This window comes from Moschus berezovskii, chromosome 3, assembly GCF_049115385.1.
Source record: "Moschus berezovskii isolate FMDL1 chromosome 3, NW_MosBer_1.0, whole genome shotgun sequence".
Classification (NCBI taxonomy): domain Eukaryota; kingdom Metazoa; phylum Chordata; class Mammalia; order Artiodactyla; family Moschidae; genus Moschus; species Moschus berezovskii.
The window spans coordinates 27,138,517-27,162,731 of NC_142462.1; the positions used below are offsets into that span (position 1 = coordinate 27,138,517).

A 24,215-nucleotide genomic window follows, 5' to 3' on the forward strand; every position below is an offset into this window, starting at 1 on the left:
TATAGAGCTCGGTCCCCAGGGTAAGACCACTATCCTTCCTGGTTTTCACTCTTTCCAAGAAAACTGACAAGCTGTTTCTCATGGCACTTTCAAATCGGGAAGATCAAGACAGAGAGAAACTGTGGCCAGCGGAGGTGGAGAGACTGGCAGATAAAACGGTGGGGTTGATGATTTTTACCCGGACAGCCAATATTTTTTTTTTTACCTAAACGATGCACTAAACAGTTTTAATTGTTGATCTCCTCCATCTGTTGCCAGGGAAAATGTCCTTCCTGGGAGGACGCACTTCCTGGAGTTTCAGTAAGTTCGCTCAGGATTTCTACGATTTCTGAGATTCCGATTCCCCTCGGGTTGCAGGAAAGGGCGCAGGAGGTTGGTACAGGATGCTGCGCTTAGGCTGAGAAGGGATTGCCTCCTGGCTAATAACTCGGGCCTGGGCACTTGGCCCCTCCCGTTTGGGGGCCCCGCCCCCGCCCCGCCCCGCTCAGAGCCAACTCTATAAAATCGCTGCGACCGCGGTCCTTCCAACCGGTCTGGGTTCAGCCCGACTCCCAGGTCAGCGAGAACCCGCCTCCGCTCCCCGGAACGTCGCGTGCCCGAGTCATGGCCCAGGGGCTGCACCACGAGGAGTTCGCCCGCGCGGGCCAGCGGGCGGGGCTGCAGGTCTGGAGAGTTGAGAAGCTGGAGCTGGTGCCGGTGCCCGAGAGCGCGCATGGCGACTTCTACGTCGGGGATGCCTACCTGGTGCTCCACACGACGCAGGCCAGCCGGGGCTTCACCTACCGCCTGCACTTCTGGCTGGGTAAGGGGCGAGGCCGCCTGGGGACGGAGAGTGGCGGGCCGGGGGCAGGCGCCGCTGGCCGGACCCACGCGGAGCCCCGCCGCGCCGGCTGCGCCCCTGGGGCGCCCCCGCCAGCTTTGGGGTTGGGCACCTTCCACTCGGGAGAGTCCGCGCCTGCAAACGCGACGGCGAACGCAGGGCGCGGCGAGTCGGGGGAGCAGTCTTACCTCCATCGCTTTGACCTTTGTCGATCGAGTCCAGCTCCCAGGTTTTGCGGCTGGTTCCTCTAGCTTCTTCCCCCTGCACCTTCCAGTTTCCAAACTCCCGCTTCCTCTCAGGGAGGCTGCTAGCTGCGCCCTGGGGCTGGCCAAGGTAGGCTCACCTTCCGACAAGTTCAGGCATGGTTTCCCTGTCAGCGAGGAGATGAAGTCAAACAAGTTTGTGGGCATTCGCCGCAGCCGCGGGAAGTCCTTTAAAATATATATATATTGCCTTGGACTCAGCTTAGCGTTCTCTAGTAATTGCAACGATTAAGTAAGTTTTTGGCAGCTTTAAAAATCACATTCCAAGTCTGCACCGCGCTGCTTGCAGCTTTGGTGAAGAGAAATTCCTCTTGATTAGGATGCTGGCGGCTTTATCAATACAAAGTAAATAACTTATCTATGGCAGATTTTGTATTTAGATGAGTCGCTTTGTAATGACTGTTTTTATATTTATTACTTATGTGTTTGAACAAGGAAACAGTTTGGAACAAAACAGCTCCTTCATCGGTAGTAATTATTTTGGGCTTCACCCGCGCCGGGCTCTTAGGACACTGGGCCTTGTGTGTTCTACTTTTTCCACCTTCTACTTTTACTCGTAAACATCCTGAATGTCTAACCTCTCCCTGTGAGATCCTGTGCCAGTGGGCACACCCCGTCTAACAACACACCGATTATCTGAGCCTTATTGCCTTCGTTGAGAATCAGCTTGCCTCCCCCAGACTGTGTTTATTTTTAGTTTTATGCATTATGGGGAAAACACACGAAAGCACACACATACACATTTTGAAGTCCCTAAAAGTCATTTTTCTTTCCTAGCATTTGAAGATTTTGAGAGGCAAGATGGTAGAGAACATTGAGAAGTAATGTGCTCAATATTAGCCACCACCTGAAGCAAACACTCCAAATGAGAAATCCATACAGGGAGACAGGACTGTTTCATTATAACATTTATTTGATACTAAAATTTTGTGCCTGCTTGAGGAGGCTGAGGCTGAGATCCAAACTCAGTGTGGTTATCTAGTGTAATGTCACTATTCCTTTTATCACAGACAGTGATCTGTTTATATTTTATACCAAGAATCACCCCACTGAAATCTTAATGTATAACTTATGTTCATGAATGAATGATGCCACATAGAATAGTAACGCCTTCACCTTGGTCTTTCTGTTCAGTACTTAGCTCTGCAACGAGTAAAAGTGTCTGAAATGCCACATTTGTCATTTTGGTGAACTAAAATGAGAAAGTCATATCTTGCTGCAGACAATAATTAAATCTGACTTTGTCAGAGGAATACAAGTGAGCTTTAACCACTGTTGTTTTGTTTTGTTTTTTGGCCACCCAGTATAGCTTGTTCTTGCCTGGAGAATCCCAGGGACGGGGGAGCCTGGTGGGCTGCTGTTTATGGGTTCACACACGGACATGACTGAAGCGACTTAGCAGCAACAGCAGCAGTATAGTTTGTGGGGCCTTAGTTCCCCAGCCAGGGATTGAACCTGGGGCCATGGCAGTGAAAGCACCAAATCCTAACCACTGGACTGTCGGGGAAGCCCCACAATTGTTTTAATTCCATAGGTAAATCCTACAAAACACAATGCTTGAAGAGCTTATCTGGGTAAGGAAGAACCTATTCAGTTGTTTTAATTCTGTAGCTTCTTTCTTATCTAGATAAGTTCTTTAGGCACTGTGTTTCATAGGGATAACAGATTCAAGTTAACTCTTACGCTAAATGAATGAATGAATCAGACTTCAGAAAGGGAAGAGAAACTAAACTGATTTAGTTCATCAGTTTCAAAAAATGTAATAGAAATGCTTTGGGCAGAAACATTTTATGATCTTAAAGATCTATAAAAACTGAACTTAATAGTGTGTTAATTAATAGGTTAATTTTAGTAACTTTCAATGTGTCCAGCACTGTGTAAGGCATTTTTGCATACGAATAACTTAAGAAACTTCCCTGAAAATTTACAGTCTCAATGATGCAATAAAACAAAAGTGATAGAACACAGGTAAAATGTGATGAGCACCAGGAAAGAGACACAAAGTGTCTGTGGTCACTGGGAAGCAGAAAAGCCTTGGAAAAAAAAGGAAAATGAGGGGAGTTGGGAGGGATTGTGTGATAGAAACTCATGGGAAATGTGGAAAGTTTAGAGCACAGTAGCCAGCAGGACCTGGATATAATTAGACCTAAATTTGGGCTTCCCAAGTGGCACAGTGGTTAAAGAACCCTTGTCAATGCACAGGAGTGGGGGTTCAATCTCTGGGTTGGGAAGATCCCCTGGAAGAGGAAATGACATTCCAATATTCTTGCCTGGGAAATCCCCTGGACAGAGGAGCCTGACAGGCTGCTGTCCATGGAGTAGCAAAGAGTCAGATATGACTGAGCACAAGCACACCATTAGACCTAAATTTGGGTGAATTCATGAGATTTATTCAGAAAAACAGATTGAGAGGAAGTTCCAAGAGGGAGAGCTGAAGGTTCAAGGGAAGAGAAAGTCTGACTAAAGGAAGTCAGTTGAGAGGAAGATGAAAGAGAATAGAGTTAAAATCAGCCTGGGATGAGAAGGGACATAGCATAGAAATGAAGAAACAGGCCCGCTGAGAGGAAGAAAAGGGAAACAGGAAGAAGTGGGACCCAAAACAGGAGAACAGAGGAAGTTATCTTCCCTGGGCTCTCCCTCAGTGTCTTTCCATAATACCCTTGCATATCTCAGATCTTTTTATTTGATTATTTTTTTTATTTCCTTTACAAAGTAAGCATTTGTTGCATGTAATTTAGAAGTTGTTGCATTGGTTCTTCCTGAAAAAAACATTTCAGTTTTGCACCTAGCAGTTTAAATGCATCTACCAACTAGTCTGTGCTGGGTTCTATTTCAAGGCACTGTGAATCCAAAAAACTGGGTGACAGTATACAACATACAATACAAAGAACTTATACCCCGGCTGGGGAAGATGCCGAGAAAACTGGAGCTTTATACATTGCTTGTGGTGGGGCTGGAATATAAAATGTACAACCGTCATGGAAAAGACTTTGGCACTTTCTTAGGAAACTGACCATGCAACTACCATGTGATCCAGTAGTTGCATTCATGGGCATTTAATCCAGAGAAATTTCATATTCATGCAAAAACCAGTACATTAATGTCATAGCAACTTTATTTGAATAGACAAAAAGTTCAGTCAGCCCACATAGCTGGCAACCTAGCCCACGCAGGAGTCTCTGTAGACCTAACTATTTTTTCTTTACACCTAGCATGTGTTTCCTCAATTCTAGGAGCTATTAATTTTATTACAACAATTATTAATATAAGACCCCCGGCAATTTCACAATATCAAACCCCCTTATTCGTATGATCCGTATTAATTACTGCCGTATTACTACTCCTATCACTCCCTGTGCTAGCAGCGGGTATTACAATGCTACTTACAGACCGAAACCTAAACACACCTTTCTTTGATCCAGCAGGAGGAGGGGACCCTATCCTGTACCAACACTTGTTCTGATTCTTTGGACACCCCGAAGTATATATTCTTATTCTACCCGGCTTTGGAATAATTTCTCACATCGTAACTTATTATTCAGGAAAAAAAGAACCGTTTGGATACATAGGTATAGTCTGGGCTATAATGTCAATTGGATTTCTAGGGTTTATCGTATGAGCCCACCATATATTTACAGTTGGAATAGACGTTGATACGCGAGCCTACTTTACATCAGCCACTATAATTATTGCTATTCCAACTGGAGTAAAAGTCTTTAGCTGATTAGCAACACTCCACGGAGGTAATATCAAATGATCTCTTGCTAGAATATGAGCCCTAGGCTTCATTTTCCTTTTTACAGTAGGAGGTTTAACCGGAATTGTCCTAGCTAACTCCTCCCTTGATATTGTTCTTCATGATACCTACTATGTAGTCGTACACTTCCACTACGTACTATCAATAGGAGCTGTATTTGCTATTATAGGGGGATTTGTACATTGATTGCCACTATTTTCAGGCTACACCCTTAATAATACATGAGCTAAAATCCACTTCATAATTATATTTGTAGGTGTAAATATAACCTTCTTCCCACAACACTTTCTTGGACTATCCGGAATACCACAACGCTACTCTGATTACCCAGACGCATATACAGTATGAAACACCATCTCATCTATAGGCTCATTTATTTCCCTAACAGCAGTTATGCTAATAATTTTCATTATCTGAGAAGCATTCACATCCAAGCGAGAAGTTCTAACTGTAGATTTAACCACAACAAATTTAGAATGACTAAATGGATGCCCTCCACCATACCACACATTTGAAGAACCTACGTATATCAACTCAAAATAAGAAAGGAAGGAATCGAACCCCCTATTACTGGTTTCAAGCAACATCATAACCATTATGTCTTTCTCAATCAATGAGATGTTAGTAAAACATTACATAACTTTGTCGAAGTTAAGTTACAAGTGAAAACCCTGTACATCTCATATGGCATACCCCATACAATTAGGCTTTCAAGATGCAACATCACCTATTATAGAAGAACTTCTACATTTTCACGACCATACACTAATAATTGTCTTTTTAATTAGCTCACTAGTGCTCTATATTATTTCACTCATACTAACAACAAAACTAACCCACACTAGCCAATAGATGCACAAGAAATTGAGACAATTTGAACAATCTTGCCAGCTATTATTTTAATTCTAATTGCCCTCCCATCTCTACGAATCCTATATATAATAGATGAGATTAACAACCCATCCCTCACAGTAAAAACTATAGGACACCAATGATATTGAAGTTACGAGTACACAGACTATGAAGACCTAAACTTTGACTCCTATATAATCCCAACATCAGAATTAAAACCAGGAGAACTACGACTGCTACAAGTAGACAATCGAGTAGTATTACCAATAGAAATAACAATTCGAATATTAATCTCCTCTGAAGACGTACTACACTCATGAGCTGTACCTTCCTTAGGGTTAAAAACAGATGCAATTCCAGGTCGCCTAAACCAAACAACCCTTATATCAACCCAACCAGGTCTATATTATGGACAGTGTTCAGAAATTTGTGGATCTTTCAACAGGTTACTGATTAAACAAGTGGCACGTCTATACCAAGGACTACTACTCAACAACAAAAAGGAACAAACTATTTTAAATTAATTTTTATTGGAGTGTAGTTGCTTTACAATGTTATGTTAGTTTCTACTGTACAGCAAAGTGAATCAACTATACATTCATATTATATACAGATACTCTTCTATTTTGGATTTCCTTCCCATTTAAGTCACCACCCAGCACTGAGTAGAGTTCCCTGAGCTTCCAGTACGTTCGCATTAGTAATCTATTATATACATAGTGTCAGTAGTGTATATGTGTCAATCCCAATCTCCCAATTCATCCCACTCTCCTTCCTGACGTGGTGTCCATATGTTTGTTCTCTATGGCTTTGTCTCTATTTCTGTTTTGCAAATAAGATCATCTATACAATTTTTCTACCTTCCACATATATGCGCAAATATATGATATTTGTTTTTCTTTTTCTGACATCACTCTGTATGAGAGCCCCAAACTCCGAATAAACATAAGTCAGATGAATCCCTTAGGGAATTGTGCCTAATGGGAAGAAGAAAAACAACGCCAGAAGGTCTCATGCTATATGATGCTACTCATACAACATTTTTAAAATCTAGATTCATTGTTACCAGAGGTTAAGGATGAAGTGAGGACAGAGTGATTCAGGTGGGAGGTGGGTGGAGTTTTAAAAAGGCGCCATAAGGGATTTTTTTGGTGATGGAACTATACAGTGTCTTGACTATGATGATGGGTATGTAAATTTACACATGTGATAAAATTATATTTAACTAATGTACAAATACAGATGACTACAAGTAAAATTGGGGAAATATGAAAAGTGTAAGTGGATTGTATCAGTGTCAATATCCTGGTTGCAGCAGTCTATGTATGTGTGTATATATATATATATATATATGTATACATATATACATACTTTATATATGTATAAAGTATATACATATATATACTTTAATATATGTATACTGAATTAGTGGAGAAGGCAATGGCACCCACTCCAGTACTCTTGCCTGGAAAATCCCATGGACGGAGGAGCCTGGTAGGCTGCAGTCCATGGGGTTGCTAAGAGTCAGACACGACTGAGTGATTTCACTTTCACTTTTCACTTTCAAGCATTGGAGAAGGAAATGGCAACCCACTCCAGTGTTCTTGCCTGAAGAATCCCAGGACGGCAGAGCCTAGTGGGCTGCCGTCTATGGGTCTCACAGAGTCGGACACGACTGAAGCAACTTAGCAGCAGCAGCAGCAGCATACTGAATTTGTATACATATGATATACTAATTTAGTATACTAAACTATACATGCTAAAGTTTTACAGAATGTTCCATTGGAGGAAACTTGGTCTATTGATCCATCTGTCTATTCTTCAACCAATACCACACTATCTTAATTAATTATTGTGCTTGTATTGGAAAACTTAATATCAGATAGAGTTAGTTTTCTTACCTTATTTTTCTTTGTCAGGATTGTTTTAGCTATTCTAGGGACTGTGCCTTTTCACATTAATTTTATAACAAACTCATGTAATCTGTAATAAACTTTGATATGATTTTGACAGGAATAGTGTTAAGTCTATAGATCAATTTGGGGAAAATTGACATATTTATTATATTACAAGACTTACAATTCATGAACACTGTCTTTACTAAGGTCTTTGATTTTTATCATCATTTTGTAGTTGTTAGCTTGTAGATCATGTACTTGTTTTGTTAAACATATTCCTGAGTATTTCACTTTCTTTGAAGTGACTGAAAATGGTATTGTGCTTTCAATTTCAATTTCTGCATGTTCATTGTTTAAAAATGAGACTGCTTTTTGTTATTGATGAATATTTATCATGCTATCTTGCTGAATGTATTTATTCTTAAGGGTTTGTTTTATTCTTAGGATTTTCAATGCAGACATCCTGTCATTTCTAAATAGACACATTGTTTTATTCCTTTACAATCTGTACTTTTTTATTTCTTTATCCTATCTTTCTGCAATAGTTAGAACTTCCCGTGTTATGTTCAGTAAGAGTACTTGCCTTGTTCCCCATCTTTGGGGAAAAGGATTCAGTCCTTGATCATTAAAAATTATGTTAGTTTTATGTTTTTTGAAGATGCTGTTTATTAAGTTGAGAATTTTCCCCTGTATTCCAGACTTGCCAAGAGCTTTTATCATGAATGAATATTCCATTAACCTAGTCATTAAACCTCTCTTTTTATTATGTTTTATATGTAAAATCATCACATCCTCAAAACAATTTCAGGAAGTTTACAGCATATGGCTTCCCAGGGTGCTCGGTGGTAAAGAATCTGCCTGCAGTGCAAGAGATGCAAATTAGATCCCTAGGTCAGGAAGATTCCCTGGAGAAGGAGTTGGCAACTCATTCTAGTATTCTTGCCTGGAAAATCCCATGGACAGAGGAGCTTGGCGGGCTACAGTCCATGGGTATTAAAAAAGAGTCATACACGACTTAGAGACTAAACAAATATACAACATATATACAAATAAAATATAACATAATATAATGTAAATAGCATAACATAAAACAACATAACATGAACGGCATTGGGAAAATCAGCATGGGAAAAATAAATGAAGTCAAAAGAATTCATTCAGAACACTCAATAGTTTTAGAACACTTATGAGAATTTCATCATGCTGTAACCTAATTTGATTCTAGTTTTTATATTCAAAGGCTAGTATTGGTTTCATTAAGACCTTTCAGCCTTTTTTAGAAGACTCAGGTTTACTCATGCTGACTTTCCCTGGTCTAGCACAGTACATAAGCATCAACAAATTATAGGATAATTTAATTAACTTACTTCCAGTTCATTCATTAATCACATACCTATCCATTTGTATCTACCTCAAGAAATTCGGATTTCAACTTGTTCTCAAGTAAGAATATGTGTATCAGAGGCGTCATCCTTAACACCTTTCCTATTAAGGTTGATTTAAGTTTCCCTCCTTTAACATCTTTGCCTTCATTGGTAATCTAATTTATGAATGGGGAAGTGGACAGAAGAATGACACTCGAGCCTTTTCAGGCTGCAAAATTGCATGTGTTTTTTATGTGTGTTAAGTCATTTCCTTTGACCGCAACAAGTTCATAAAATTGATATCTAGCTACTGATTTTTTTTTTCCTGAGAAGATAGTACACCAGTCTTCTTTGAGAGTAAGAGAGGAGTTATAAATAAATCCAATTCTTTCTTTAATATACCTGACTGACTTCCTTTCTTCAACCTTAGTGAATACTCCTAGTTGGGGTTCCAGGTGAACTCTAGTATTGTTACAGCTTCTAAACATTTATGTGTCAGTTATCCAGGGAGGAAAATTACATTCCCCGGTCTCCTCAAAATTTTACTGCTAGTGAGAGTCTGAGTTTAAAAAATGCCTACTAGCATTGTAGTTTCTAACATCTGTGCCTCAGAGTCACAGAAACCTGTCTTAGAAACCTGGGTTGTGTCTGCCAAAGGTCAACTTTATGACCTCAAGAAAGTTACTTTTTCTCTCTAAGCCTCCATATCCTCTGCTGTAACATGGTAGAAAATGATTTCTGCTACCTTGGGTCCTTTGAAAATTAAAGCAGATCATTAATGTAAAACCCTAGCACAGTGTCTGGCCCATAGCAAGGGTGCTATAAATGTATATTAGCTACTATTATTTCTAGAATCATTAACGGTTTGCACACAGGTTAGGTATAGTAAAAGTTTTAAAATGTCTTATAAATTTTGAGGTCCTCTCAGGTCTGTCCTGGTTCTGATCTTTGTGTATATTGAGGACACTTAAGAATTGGTGTTTTAACCTCAGTGAGGTTGCCTGGATCAGATCTGTATTAGAATTATGAAAATTAAATGTGTGTTATATGTTAAATTCCCAGGATAATACTGCATATGTTAACATTCAAAAGATGTGAGCGTGCTGCTTCTTTTATTCTCCCTTTTCCTTCAGAGAGTATAATCTGATGCCAGTAAGATAATGAAGTGGGGACATTGGGATGTCAACATAGGGGAAAGCTTAAGATAGGAGGGAAATTATCAGCTCTGTAGTCCTAGAAGCGATCTTTATGTTTATCTTGAGAACACAGTGTCTGGACTTAAAAAGAGAAGTATTGGTATATCCCAATAATCTGTACTGTTCTAGGATTTTATCACTTAGGAGTGAATATGATTTGAACTTAATACATTTTTGTTGTTGTTCAGTTGCTAAGTTGTATTTGACTCTTTTGTCACTCCCTGGACTCTAGCCCATCAGACCTTCTGTCCATGGGATTTTCCAGGCAAGAATACTGTAGTGGGTTGCTATTTCCTTCTCCAGAGGATGTTCCTGACCCAGGGATCGAACCCACATCTCCTGCATTGGCAGATGAATTCTTTACCACTGAGCCACAAGGGAAGCCCCATTTTTAAAGTTGTCAAATTCAGAACCAGACAGATCTATCTCTTGATTTTAGTTCAGTTCAGTTCAGTCGCTCAGTCGTGTCCGATTCTTTGTGACCCCATGAATCACAGCACGCCAGGCCTCTCTGTCCATCACCAACTCCCGGAGTTCACTCAAACTCATGTCCATCGAGTCGGTGATGCCATCCAGCCATCTCATTCTCTGTCATCCCCTTCTCCCCCTGCCCCCAATCCTTCCCAGCATCAGTCTTTTCCAGTGAGTCAACTCTTTGCATGAGGTGGCCAAGGTATTGGAGTTTCAGCTTTAGCATCAGTCCTTCCAATGAACACCCAGGATTGATCTCCTTTAGAATGGACTGGTTGGATCTCCTTGCAGTCCAAGGGACTCTCAAGAGTCTTCTCCAGCACCACAGTTCAAAAGCATCAATTCTTCGGCGATCAGCTTTCTTCACAGTCCAACTCTCACATCCATACGTGATCACTGGAAAAACCATAGCCTTGACTAGATGGACCTTTGTTGGCAATGTCTCTGCTTTTTAATATACTATCTAGGTTGGTCATAACTTTCCTTCCAAGTGTCTTTTAATTTCATGGCTGCAATCAGCATCCGCAGTGATTTTGGAGCCCAAAAAAATAAAGTCGGACACTGTTTGCACTGTTTCCCCATCTATTTCCCACGAAATGATGGGACCAGATGCCATGATCTTTGTTTTCTGAATGTTGAGCTTCAAGCCAACCTTTTCACTCTCCTCTTTCACTTTCATCAAGAGGCTTTTGAGTTCCTCTTCACTTTCTGCCATAAGGGTGCTATCATCTACATATCTGAGGTTATCGATATTTCTCCCAGCAATCTTGATTCCAGCTTGTGCTTCTTCCAGCCCAGCATTCCTCATGATGTACTCCGCATATAAGTTAAATAAGCAGGGTTACAATATACAACCTTGACGTACTCCTTTTCCTATTTGGAACCAGTCTGTTGTTCCATGTCCAGTTCTGACTGTTGCTTCCTGACCTGCATACAGGTTTCTCAAGAGGCAGGTCAGGTGGTCTGGTATTCCCATCTCTTTCAGAGTTTTCCACAGTTTATTGTGATCCACACAGTCAAAGGCTTTGGCATAGTCAATGAAGCAGAAATAGATGATTTTATGGAACTCTCTTGCTTTCTCCATGATCCAGCAGATGTTGACAATTTGATATCTGGTGCTTAAACATGGTACTAAAGTAAATTGCTTGAGAAAATTGGATTCCAAAGATTACATGTGGAGAATTTTGAAGTGTGACCATATTCCTTTGGAGTTCAGAGAAACCCAACTAAAAGAATTATGGACTGACTAACAGCTGTGGGTTGAGCTTTTTGAAAGGGCTATCTTATCTTGAAGATTATGACTTTGGAGGAACTAAGGTGCTTGGTAGTGGAAAGAATCAGGACATGTGAAATTCCTTAAAAATGTATTGACTTAATTATGCCTATGTTACACATACTTATATAAAAAAAAAAACCTTTATACTTAAAAAAAATAGGGATAAGGTCAAGTTACATTAATTTTTCATTCTCAAAGTGTTGTTAAGTTCTGGTCTATGATATTTGTATTCCTTACAAATATTAATATATTGACATGTTGGAAACCTGGAGATTAATGCTGAGAAAGGCTAAGACAATTGAAAAATGTTTTGACAGCCTGATCTTATCGACTGTACCAAGTGAATCTCAGTCCTACTGAAATATATTGTTATATCATCCTGAACATATTTGGACAGTGGTGATTCTTTTAAAGTTTAAAAAAAAAAGAACTGGAAAGCAGGTACAGAGCAATTATTTTAGTTATTAGCAAAATAGTATTTTATATTGCATCATTTCCACTGAAAGATAGTTCTGTTGAAGATGAACAATTTATACATACATTTATGATACTGGTATATAATTCAAAGACAGTTTCTGAGTTTTTTCTTATCAGACATTCTGCCTTAATCCTGTTTCTCAGGTGACAAATGAGATACTGTCATTTGCTCTTTCAGGAAAGGAATGTACTCAGGATGAAAGCACAGCAGCTGCCATCTTTACTGTTCAGATGGATGACTATTTGGGTGGCAAACCTGTGCAGAACAGAGAACTTCAAGGCTATGAGTCTACGGATTTTGTTGGCTACTTTAGAGGAGGTCTGAAATACAAGGTAAGCATCTCCCTCAAATTGATTTATGACCCCCTTTCTCTTCCTATGCATCCACACCTCATGTCTTGATAGAATAAAAGTTCATTGAGGGCAGAGTTTTTTTTTTAATTGGAGGATAATTGCTTTACAATATTGTGTTGGCTTCTGCCATATAGCAATGTGAATCAGCCGTCAGTACACACATGTCCTCTCCCTCCTGACCTCCCTTCCACGCCCCCACCACCTCATCCCACCCCTCTAGATTATCACAGAGCACCGGGCTGAGCTCCCTGTGCCTATACAGCAGCTTCCCATTGACTGGCTGTTTTACACATGGCAGTATATGTCAATGCTACGTAAACCGAGTGAAGTAATTCAGAAAGGGGCAGGGTATTTTGTTTTCATTTTAATCTATTTTGTTCACTGATATAGCCCCAGGACTCTCTAGACACATAATAGGTGCTTGATAAATGTTTGTGGAATATATGTATAATGTGTGACATATTCTGACTTAATCTCATTTGGCAGGGTAATTTTTAATGAAGTTAAGTAAATATAGGCAGCATGGGCATTAATAGTGTTTATTTTTTGCTATTCTAAAGAATCGCTGAATTTGCTACAAATAACCCATGACTCAGGAAATTCAGTTGATCTGGAACATATGAATCCAGTATTTATAGCAATTATAACTTCAGTTAATACATAGAACTATACATACATTTCCCAAATAGCTTAGTCTTAGAAATGTTACAAATGAAACCACTGAATGGAACATATGCGACGAGCTGACTCACTGGAAAAGAGTCTGATGCTGGGAGGGATTAGGGGTGGGAGGAGACAGGGACGACAGAGAATGAGATGGCTGGATGGCATCACCGACTCGATGGACATGAATTTGAGTGAACTCCGGGAGTTGGTGATGGACAGGGAGGCCTGGTGTGCTGTGATTCATGGGGTCACAAAGAGTCGGACACGACTGAGCAACTGAACTGAACTGAACTGAGCTGATGGTTCAGCCTCGCAAACTCCTCCACATACAGTGGCATACACACATACCCACACACACTCACAGAGTTTATGTGTTTTGGCCTGAAATTCATCATCAAATGATTTTACTTTGGAAATAAACATCAGATAATTAACTATCTCTATACCTTTAAGGCAACTTTCAGCAAAGGATAGCTTTTTCTGGAATTCTCTCAGTGACCCTTGCAGATTGTCCATCTTTCATTATTCCCCATGCCCCTGAGAATATTCAGTTAAAGTGTGAGGAATACCTTCCCTACAAACACCCCAGAAACAGTCTTTTTAAAATCAAACGTGCTTCAACAGGTATTCTGTGAGACCCTACCACCCCACCCCTCCAGTATATTATCCCTGTGGAGACCTAAAACCTCAGAAGTAAACTGCTGCTGCTGCTGCTAAGTCACTTCAGTCGTGTCCAACTCTGTGTGACCCCATAGACGGAAGCCCACCAGGCTCCCCCATCCCTGGGATTCTCCAGGCAAGAACACTGGAGTGGGTTGCCATTTCCTTCTCCAATGTGTGAAAGTGAAAATTGAAAGTGAAGTCGCTCAGTCGTGTCCGACCCTTAGCGACCCCACAGACTACAGCCAACCAGGCTCCTCCATCCATGGGATTTTCTAGGCAATAGTACTGGAGTGGCTTGCCATTGCCTTCTCCCAGAAGTAAACTACTAAACTAGAATTCTGACTCTAATCTAGAGATTATTAAATATGAAACTATTGCCTTTTATTTATTTAATTCACATGAGTTATTTTATGTCAAATGATCCTAAAATGTCCTGTATATCAGTGAATACAAGATTTAGAGTAAGCTGGAGCTTGTATTACTAAATGCATGTACTATACCATCATCTGGTTATGAACCCATTTCTGTCACATGTAGCTTGTTTGCCTCAGGGAAACAGGTTTTCTGTGCTCAGTTTCCTCAAGTGTGCAACAGGGTAACAACAGCTGTCTTGTGTAGGTGTCGTAAGGATTAGATTAAATGATAAAAATGTGTATGTTATAGTGCATATGCAATCATTTGAGACTCATGCTATTATTAATTCTTCTGGTATTAGTGGGTCTTCTGAAATCAAGTTTCTGGAAATATATTTAAAAGTGGACATGATAAAAGTAATTTTACAGTTATTGAATAATTGTCTTCTAATTGTCAACATTAGAAGACCACCACAAATCAGCATTTTTTAGAAAGAGGATATTTGCACATGGAGGTCAAATTTATCAGCAAAAAAATTAGTTTACTATCTTATCGTTAGTGACATTAGCCAGATTGTAACATGTGTAGTTGTAGCTAGACTTGATAGGAGATATGGAAACAGAGATCATTTTACCACCCAGAACAGCAAAGTTTGTTATGTTATACTTAATTTCATCCTTTTAGGGATATACTAAGCAATTCACATGTCATCTAATTTAATTGAAAAAAGCAGCCCTGTAGTACAGTTTCTATCATTATCATCCTATTAAAATAAGTAAATGGAAGCTTAGAGAGCCTAATTTGTGAGGGTCTCATAGGTGCTGTATGACTAACTTGGGTGACCGACTCCAGTGCCTAAGCTAGTAACCATGATATTAATGATGCTTTCAATATAAGTAAATGGTTCAAACATCTGGATACATTTTTTATTTAAGAATACTCTTTGAAAAGGATATTGTGTCCATTTGAAATGAGTAAAACTTGGCACAGTCTATCATTACCAAGTCAGCAATGGTCACATTTAGTTGCCATATGCAGTATAAAGATGTAGCTAGGAAACGTTGAGACCATCTTCCCATGTCCTATGTCATTTAATTGACTTGTGGTTTTTTCCTCTGTGAGATTTTATAGGGAGTTGGGGAGGAGTTATAGAGGATTAATTACTTACTACTGCTTCCTTATATTTTATCTCTGGCTAAGCCCCTTTCCCCGGAGAAGGCAATGGCAAGCCACTCCAGTACTCTTGCCTAGAAAATCCCATGGATGGAGGAGCCTGGTAGGCTGCAGTCCATGGGGTCGCTATGGGTCGGACACGACTGAGCGACTTCACTTTCACTTTTCACTTTCACACATTGGAGAAGGAAATGGCAACCCACTCCAGTGTTCTTGCCTGAAGAACCCCAGGGACGGGGGAGCCTGGTGGGCTTCCGTCTGTGGGGTCGCACAGAGTCGGACACGACTGAAGTGACTTAGCAGCAGCAGCAGCAAGCCCCTTTCCCAGCTTGAACACGACCCAGCCGCAACTGTGGTTCTAAGTAGCAACAATTAGACATCTGTCAGCCAGTGAAACTGTATTTATGGTGCCCTCGGTTTAGAAGGCCATCCGCCTTGCTTTCATTCTATAAAGTAGGTCGAAGGAGACTGGGAGTTTCTAGGGTTCATTCAAGCAATGTTCACAGAATTACTTTCCGATATGGATATATATGAAACTTAAGTTTTTTGTTCATTTTTGGCATCAAATATTAGAGACAAAATTAATTTAAAAAATACTATTAAATGTTCACAGACTGTATATATATATCACTCTGATAGTTCACCGTATGAAATTATCCTAATATGATATATTTATTTTCAGCCTAAGTCAACTCTAAATTTTATGACTTTTTTTCAGAACACAGTGTTCTTACACTATTTTTTGTTATCAGATCACAGTATAATTCTTATTTTAAAAAATTTAAGTGGTCAAGCATAGTAATATGTAGATAAAAAACTTTATTTTTATTGTATAATACTTTGTGCTGTCAAGAAATATGGCAATCCTTTTAAAATTATGAACTGGGAAATTATTATGTATTTGTAAAAGCTTTTGGTTATAGTTATCCTGAAGTCAACATTTAAGCCCGTGCTAATGACCTGCCTCTTGAGAAACTTGTATGCAGGTCAGGAAGCAACTGTTAGAACTGGACATGGAACAACAGACTGGTTCCAAATAGGAAAAGGTGTACGTCAAGGTTGTATATTGTCACCTTGCTTATTTAACTTATATGCAGAGTACATCATGAGGAACGCTGGGCTGGAAGAAGCACAAGCTGGAATCAAGATTGCTGGGAGAAATATCAATAATCTCAGATATGCAGATGACACTACCCTTATGGCAGAAAGTGAAGAGGAACTCAAAAGCCTCTTGATGAAAGTGAAAGAGGAGAGTGAAAAGGTTGGCTTGAAGCTCAACATTCAGAAAACAAAGATCATGGCATCTGGTCCCATCACTTCATGGGAAATAGATGGAAAAACAGTGGAAACAGTGTCAGACTTTGTATTTTTGGGCTCCAAAATCACTGCAGATGCTGATTGCAGCCATGAAATTAAAAGACGCTTGCTCCTTGGAAGGAAAGTTATGACCAACCTTGATAGTATATTAAAAAGCAGAGACATTACTTTGCCAACCAAGGTCCGTCTAGTCAAGGCAATGGTTTTTCCCGTGGTCATGTATGGATGTGAGAGTTGGACTGTGAAGAAGGCTGACCGCCGAAGAATTGATGCTTTTGAACTGTGGTGTTGGAGAAGACTCTTGAGAGTCCCTTGGACTGCAAGGAGATCCAACCAGTCCATTCTAGAGGAGATCAATCCTGGATGTTCATTGGAGGGACTGATGCTAAAGCTGAAACTGCAATACTTTGGCCACCTCATGCGACGAGTTGACTCACTGGAAAAGACTCTGATGCTGGGAAAGGTTGGGGGCGGGAGGAGAAGGGGACGACGGAGAATGAGATGGCTGGATGGCATCACCGATTCTGTGGACATGAGTTTGAGTGAACTCCGGGATTTGGTGATGGACAGGGAGGCCTGGCGTGCTGTGATTCATGGGGTCGCGGAGAGTCGGACACGAATGAGCGACTGAACTGAACTGAATAAAACCCTTATATTCATGAGGGCTTTCTGGAAAAACGAAGTCTAAAAGTCATTGGAAATTTAAAGAATATGCTATTAATTATATCTGAAGCTTGACCTCTTTCTTTGGATTTATTGTATATATTGATGTAATAAACTTGAAATTTGGATTATTTAATAAACTTAATTTTTTAAAGATTTTGTTTTGATGTGAACAAATTATTTTTAAAGGCTTTATTGAATTTGTTACAATATTGTTTCCGTTTTATGTTTTTGGTTGTTTGGCCCCGAGGATGTGGGATCTTAGCTCTCCAACCTGGGACTGAACTCGCACCCCTGGATTGGAAGGCAGAGTCTTAACCACCGGACTCCAGGGAAGTCCCATATAGACTTCTACTGCTAATTTTCTTTCCATATTATCATGGGAGGGTTTTGATCAATAAATAACAGATTTATTTCCAGTGCACCTTTATTTTGCACATTACCTCGTAGTTAATTATGGAAGTAAATAAATATTGTCCCTAACATTTTAATTCAGGAAGAGAATGAAAAACTTGAAAAAGCTGAAAGCTAATTTCAAATGATGCAAGAAGACGTGCTTGATATAGTTCATCTTTTTTCGTCCCCATTTCCTGGTTCGACGTGGTTGGACTTTGATTTTCTTTTTGTTTTAGTGGGGATATGCAACCAATTTAGACTGTAAATACTTAAGCCTGGCATGTTTGGTAAACTCTTTTTACCTAAATAAACAGATAAATAAGACAAGTGATTATTTAATGTAAAATCAAGGACTAAGATTAGAAGCAGCCCATACCTGGGAAGCACTCAGGTCCCTCCTCTGTCTTGAGGCTGTGACCGTGGGAACGTCACGCTGCCTGGTTCCCGGGCCCTCTTCCTGTATGCTTGTGACCTCTGACTCTCTAAACTCCTGTCACCTTTTCCTCTGAAATCCTTATCTGCCTTCTCATTCAGTGCTTTGAAAATCATTAGTTCCCCAAAGGAAAAGAATAACAGCTCTTTTCTGTTTATGTAGCAGGTTTTATATACTGAGGGTTTACAGTAAATATTTGCAGTATTAACTGGAATGGTTAAAACAGGAAGGACAAAGAGCCTAAAACAAAACAATTACCTATTGATTTGCCTGTTGGAAATTCTCTTCTGCATATTTAATTTTTCACATGCACTTGGCTGTTTTCTCTTGGCCTAGCAAGCAGTTTGGCACAAACACCTGTGGTTTTCTAAGCTGCCATGTCAAAGCCTCATCTATTTTGTTTTTGTTTTCTTTCTCTTGCTGATCAGGCTGGAGGTGTGGCGTCTGGACTCAATCACGTGCTTACAAATGACTTGACTGCTCAAAGGCTCCTGCACGTGAAAGGTCGGAGAGTTGTCAGGGCCACGGAAGTTCCCCTAAGCTGGGACAGTTTCAACAAGGGTGACTGCTTCATCATTGACCTTGGCACTGTAAGTTGTATGCTTACCTGGAGATGTCTAGAGGAAGGTAAATTGTCTTCAGATCAAATCAGATGTGTGTGTTGTGGAAGATATTCACTTGTTCTACACACTAGAAAGTGGTCATGGCTATGTGAGATGCAGTCATATCATACGACTAATTGTCAAGTATTTAAATGACACATAATACTTCAGAAGTTTTTATTTCTTTTGAGAAACTTAATCAGAATGGAGTAATGATTTAGTTCTTCCTACAATAGAACAGAAATTGAATAATTCTTAATATATTTCCCCTTCTTCTTGAACAGAGCTTCCTCTAATTATTTTTGTCCTTAAATGTGTGTGGGAAAACATTGCTTGAGGGGGAAATTGATTCCCCCAGGAAGCAAAGATTCTAGAATTTAACATGGATGTAGGATGAGTGTCGCTAAGGGTCGGACACGACTGAGCAACTTCACTTTCACTTTTCACTTTCACACATTGGAGAAGGAAATGGCAACCTACTCCAGTGTTCTTGCCTGGAGAATCCCAGGGACGGGGGACCCTGGTGGGCTTCTGTCTATGGGGTCACACAGAGTCGGACACGACTGAAGTGACGCAGCAGCAGGATGAGTGTAGATAGCCTGCCTGAAGAGTGTAGGGAAAGTACTTCAACAAATATTAATATATCCCATATATCCACACACATAACACTATTTCATACTTATTAGTTCTCTCAGAATTGTTAGAAGAAAAGGCACAAGTACAAATGTCAGGTATTATCTTAGTGGGATGGGCAATATCTGACTTAAGTCTTTAAAACTTTCTAAGGTTTCAAAAGTAGAAGGAAAAGAAAAAAAGTAGAAATAAAGGATATTTCCTGTTACTGGAAACCATGTGCAGTGGCATGGTTGCCATTTTCTTCTCCAGGGGATCTTCCCAAACCTGGGATCATACCCGTGTGTCCTGCATCGCAGGTGGATTCTCTACCACTGAGCCACCAGGGAACAGTGATTCCTACCTAAGTATTTTGTTTTACTGCCTCTCCTTAGGCAGTATTTTGGGGAAGAGCATCAGTCAGAGGCCAAAAGAGTTTATTCATGTATGTAGAAAGAAGTGATACTAAGGAATTTAAAAATGGAACTACACAAAGCTCTGTGAGCAGTATTAAGCTGGCAGGAACACAGAAATTAAATATGCTAAGGTTATAAATGGTTTGGAAAATGACCCAAATTGTAAATTTCATTGGGTTCTCTAAGTTAGGGTCACCTCTACTTTTATTACTACTAGTATATAATCCAACTGTCTTAGATTATACTAGCTGTGTGCATAGTTGAAATTATGCTACTAATGCCGAAAGTACCCAGTGCCCAGTGTCACACTTAGACAGCTACATGCAAAATGGCAGTATTCTTGCCCTGTATTTCACGGTGAATTTCATGGAAATGTCCTTTTCAACTTTAGACGCTATCCTGTTGCCCTAACCAGACTTAAGCCCTAACCTTCATATCTAGGCAGAAAACATATACTATTCTCTCTCTCCGCTCACCAGCAAGCAAAACCATGACATATAAATAGATGATCGGGTGTATTAAGCTGTGCAGTTCCAAAGACAGCCACAGCACTTGGAATCTCTCACAGCTAATGTACAATAATTAATTTTCTCTCTTAACTACTTATATTTTATAGCCCTTTATCCCTTTATAATTTACAAAGTATTTTTATATATAAGGTGTTATGGTTCATGGAAAAAGTAGACCTCAGTTTTCATTAAGTTGAATATAATCTCAGGTTCTCGTCTATAAATTTGGGTATTTGATTAGATGTGCTCTGGGGTCTGTAAATACTTCCCATTGATAATGTAATTTTTCATTGCCATTACTTGAAAATATTTCTTTCCTAAAAAAAAAATTTATATATAATGTATTTGCTTTAAAAGTGCAATAATCTCTTTGTCATGAATAGTGTCCAACTGAACTTTCCAACCCTCTATTTGATATTGAGCAAGTCATTAACCTCTTTGAGCTTTAACTTCCTTGTTTTTTTTTTCTTTTTTCATCTTGACTGTGGTTTCTAGTGACATACTGATCTCAGCTGATGGTGATTCAGTCCCATCTGACACACAGTCATATCTGGAAATGGCAATTACCATCCCAGTTTCAAGGAAAAGCCACCTTAGATGTGAGCAAGTCCCTTGTGTTAAAGCAGGTTGAATGGAGATCTGGGATGGGACCTGAATTTTTCTATTCACAGTTTACATCCTTTACATTCTGTGAAGTGTGATGTGGCTCTATAACAGAGTATCTTGCAGCAGTTTCAGAATCTGCTTAATTCAGAACAGATTATATCTAATCTGGCTTAGAATCTACTGAAATTAGTATTGTAATGAAATTATTTGGCTTCCCTGGTGATTTAATGGTAAAAAATTTGCCTGTAGTATAGGAGACACGGAGATGCAGGTTTGATCCCTGGGTTCAGAAGATCCCCTGGAGGAGAAAATGGCAACCTACTCCAGTAGTCTTGCCCGGAAAATCCCATGGACAGAGGAGCCCAGTGGGCTATAGTCCATGGGGTTGCAAAAGAGCTGGACACGACTGAGCAACTAAATAACAATGAAATTACTTATTATTTTATTGAATAAGTATTGAGTTTCCACGGAGAAGGCAATGGCAAGCCACTCCAGTACTCTTGCCCAGAAAATCACATGGACAGAGGAGCCTGGTGGGCTGCAGTCCATGGGGTCGCTACTAGTCGGACACGACTGAGCAACTTCACTTTCACTTTCACATATTGGAGAAGGAAACGGCAACCCACTCCAGTGTTCTTGCCTGGAGAATCCCAGGGACAGCAGAGCCTGGTAGGAGGCCGTCTATGGGGTCGCACAGAGTCGGACACGACTGAAGCGACTTAGCAGCAGCAGCAGCAGCATTGAGTTTCCACAATGGGCTGCATAGTTCAATGCTTTGCTAGCCTGATTATAGCTCTGGTAACATGCTGTCTTCCCATAGGTAATATCTGTCATAGGAATCTTCCCCACAAATCCAGGCTCATGTCGTAGGGTAGAGTCTCTATAAAAAGGTTCAAGGACATTGACCTATTTAATAGTAAATTTTCTTTATTTTATGTAGTTAATATTTTCAATGACTTTCAAGTTATCTCCTGCTCTCGTGGCTGATTGGAGACCTTTGGGATAATTTTCTTGCAACAATACTTGATGCTGATTCCCTCTTACGTTGTGGAACTTTCCCACCACTCCCAGGGATATCCTAGTAGGATTCAAACTCTGAATTCCTAAGTATTTTAGAACAAACACCCACATGACCTGTGTTTATATTACTAACCTTTAACCAGTTGGTATGTTGCCAAAAGTTTCTAAAAGGTGATAAGATCTTGCAATTACCTTGGGGACTTTATTTTTGGGGTGTGTCACAGTCAACCAAGAAGAATGGAATCAAAATCTCTGTCATAATATTTTAATAGCAGTTATTGAGTTAATTATTTCATGACCACTTTCTGCTTTAGTGGGCACAAAGGGAAGCCAGTACTGTTACTTCGTGTGTTCTATGACCTGGGTATGAAGATGGGTTGGACATCTAAAACTGTCATTCAGCTAAAGCCACATGGCCAACACTAAGGTTATGGGTATAACCTAAATCCTGTATCTTGATTGTTTTTGAGGGAAGTGAGCTTTTTTTGGATAAACAATCACTAGTATTAAGGTGATGTGGCATATACCTTAGTAACATTTGGTGTGATAGGATTTTGGACTAGAGTAAATATTCCCTTGGGTCTTCCCTGGTGGCTCAGCAGCAAAGAACCTGTCTGCCAGTGCAGGGATGAGGGTTCGATCCCTGGGTCAGGAAGATCCCCTGGAGCAGGAAATGGCAACCTGCTCCAAGATTTCTTGCTTGGGAAATCCCATGGACAGAAAAGGCTGGCAGGCTATCATCCATGGGGTTGCAAAAGAGTTGGACGTGATTGAGTGACTGAACAACAACAATGACAAAATATTCCCTAGGCACGACAGCATAACCTTTTCACCTAAAGCATGAAATTGTAAAATTATTCATTTAATCACTTTGGAAGTTAAGAAAATTATTGTTTTAGAGGTTGATTTGGATAAGTTGTCTTATATTTAGTGTATTTTTAGTAAATAATGAGACATGTCTAGATTTCAGCAATTTGGAATTTACTGAATTATTGGAAAAATGCTTTTGAAATATATATTTTAATGTTGCTGAATTTATAAATCATTACTCTCCCACTATTTTTAAAGATATGAGGAATTTGTAGAAATTAATAACATCACAGCTTAATATTGCAACAGAACATCTGTAACCCGAGAATGTGAGTGATAATGAAAAAAAGCCCATATTCTCAAAGTTTGGGATCTGAAGTTAACTCTTTTAGAAGTGTTTATCAGAGCCAGCCACTAGTGGAGAATTCGGTTTCAGAGAAATAGGATTCTGTGCTGAATTTTTTTTTCTTGTTGGTTATCCATTTTATTTATTTTTAAAAATTTATTTAAGTTGAAGGATAATTGCTATGGTGGGTTTTTAATCATGATCTTCTGCATGTTCTGTTCCCTTGTTAACTTATTTGGTCAGTTATGCAGTGTTGCCCTCAGTTCAGTTCAGTCGCTCAGTCATGTCCGACTCTTTGCGACCTCATGAATCACAGCACGCCAGGCCTCCCTGTCCATCACCAACTCCCAGAGTTCACTCAAACTCATGTCCATCGAGTCGGTGATGCCATCCAGCCATCTCATTTTCTGTCGTCCCCGTCTCCTCCCACCCCCCAATCCCTCCCAGCATCAGACTCTTTTCCAGTGAGTCAACTGCCTTGTTATTTATAATCTATCCTGCCCTCTCTCACTGTCAGTCATCTGCTTCGAGAAAGCAGCCTACACTTCCTCATTGACCAGACGTGGCCTTCAACCCACGTCTTCTGACTCTCACTCCCACCGTTTCTTTAAAACTATATGAGCATCAATGCTTGCCTCCTGTGCTGCAGTTGACACTGCGTTGTGACACCACCCTTATGGCAGAAAGTGAAGAGGACCTAAAAAGCCTCTTGATGAAAGTGAAAGAGGAGAGTGAAAAACTTGGCTTGAAGCTCAACACTCAGAAAACAAAGATCATGTCATCTGGTCCCATCACTTCATGGGAAATAGGTGGGGAAACAGTGGAAACAGTGTCAGATTTTATTTTTTGGGGCTCCAAAATCACTGCAGATGCTGATTGCAGCCATGAAATTAAAAGACTC

General features: G+C 39.9%; 1 protein-coding gene across 1 annotated transcript in view; it reads left to right on the plus strand.

The window, feature by feature from the left end:
• Positions 1–519: 519 nt before the first annotated feature.
• SCIN (scinderin) overlaps positions 520–24,215 on the plus strand; it is an 87,077-nt gene continuing 63,381 nt past the window's right edge. Inside the window, exons 1-3 of the mRNA XM_055420504.2 lie at positions 520–802; positions 12,553–12,707; positions 18,822–18,983. Of these exons, the coding sequence (XP_055276479.2) occupies positions 604–802; positions 12,553–12,707; positions 18,822–18,983 (516 nt within the window). The 5' untranslated portion in view covers positions 520–603. The remainder of the gene's footprint in view (positions 803–12,552; positions 12,708–18,821; positions 18,984–24,215) is intronic.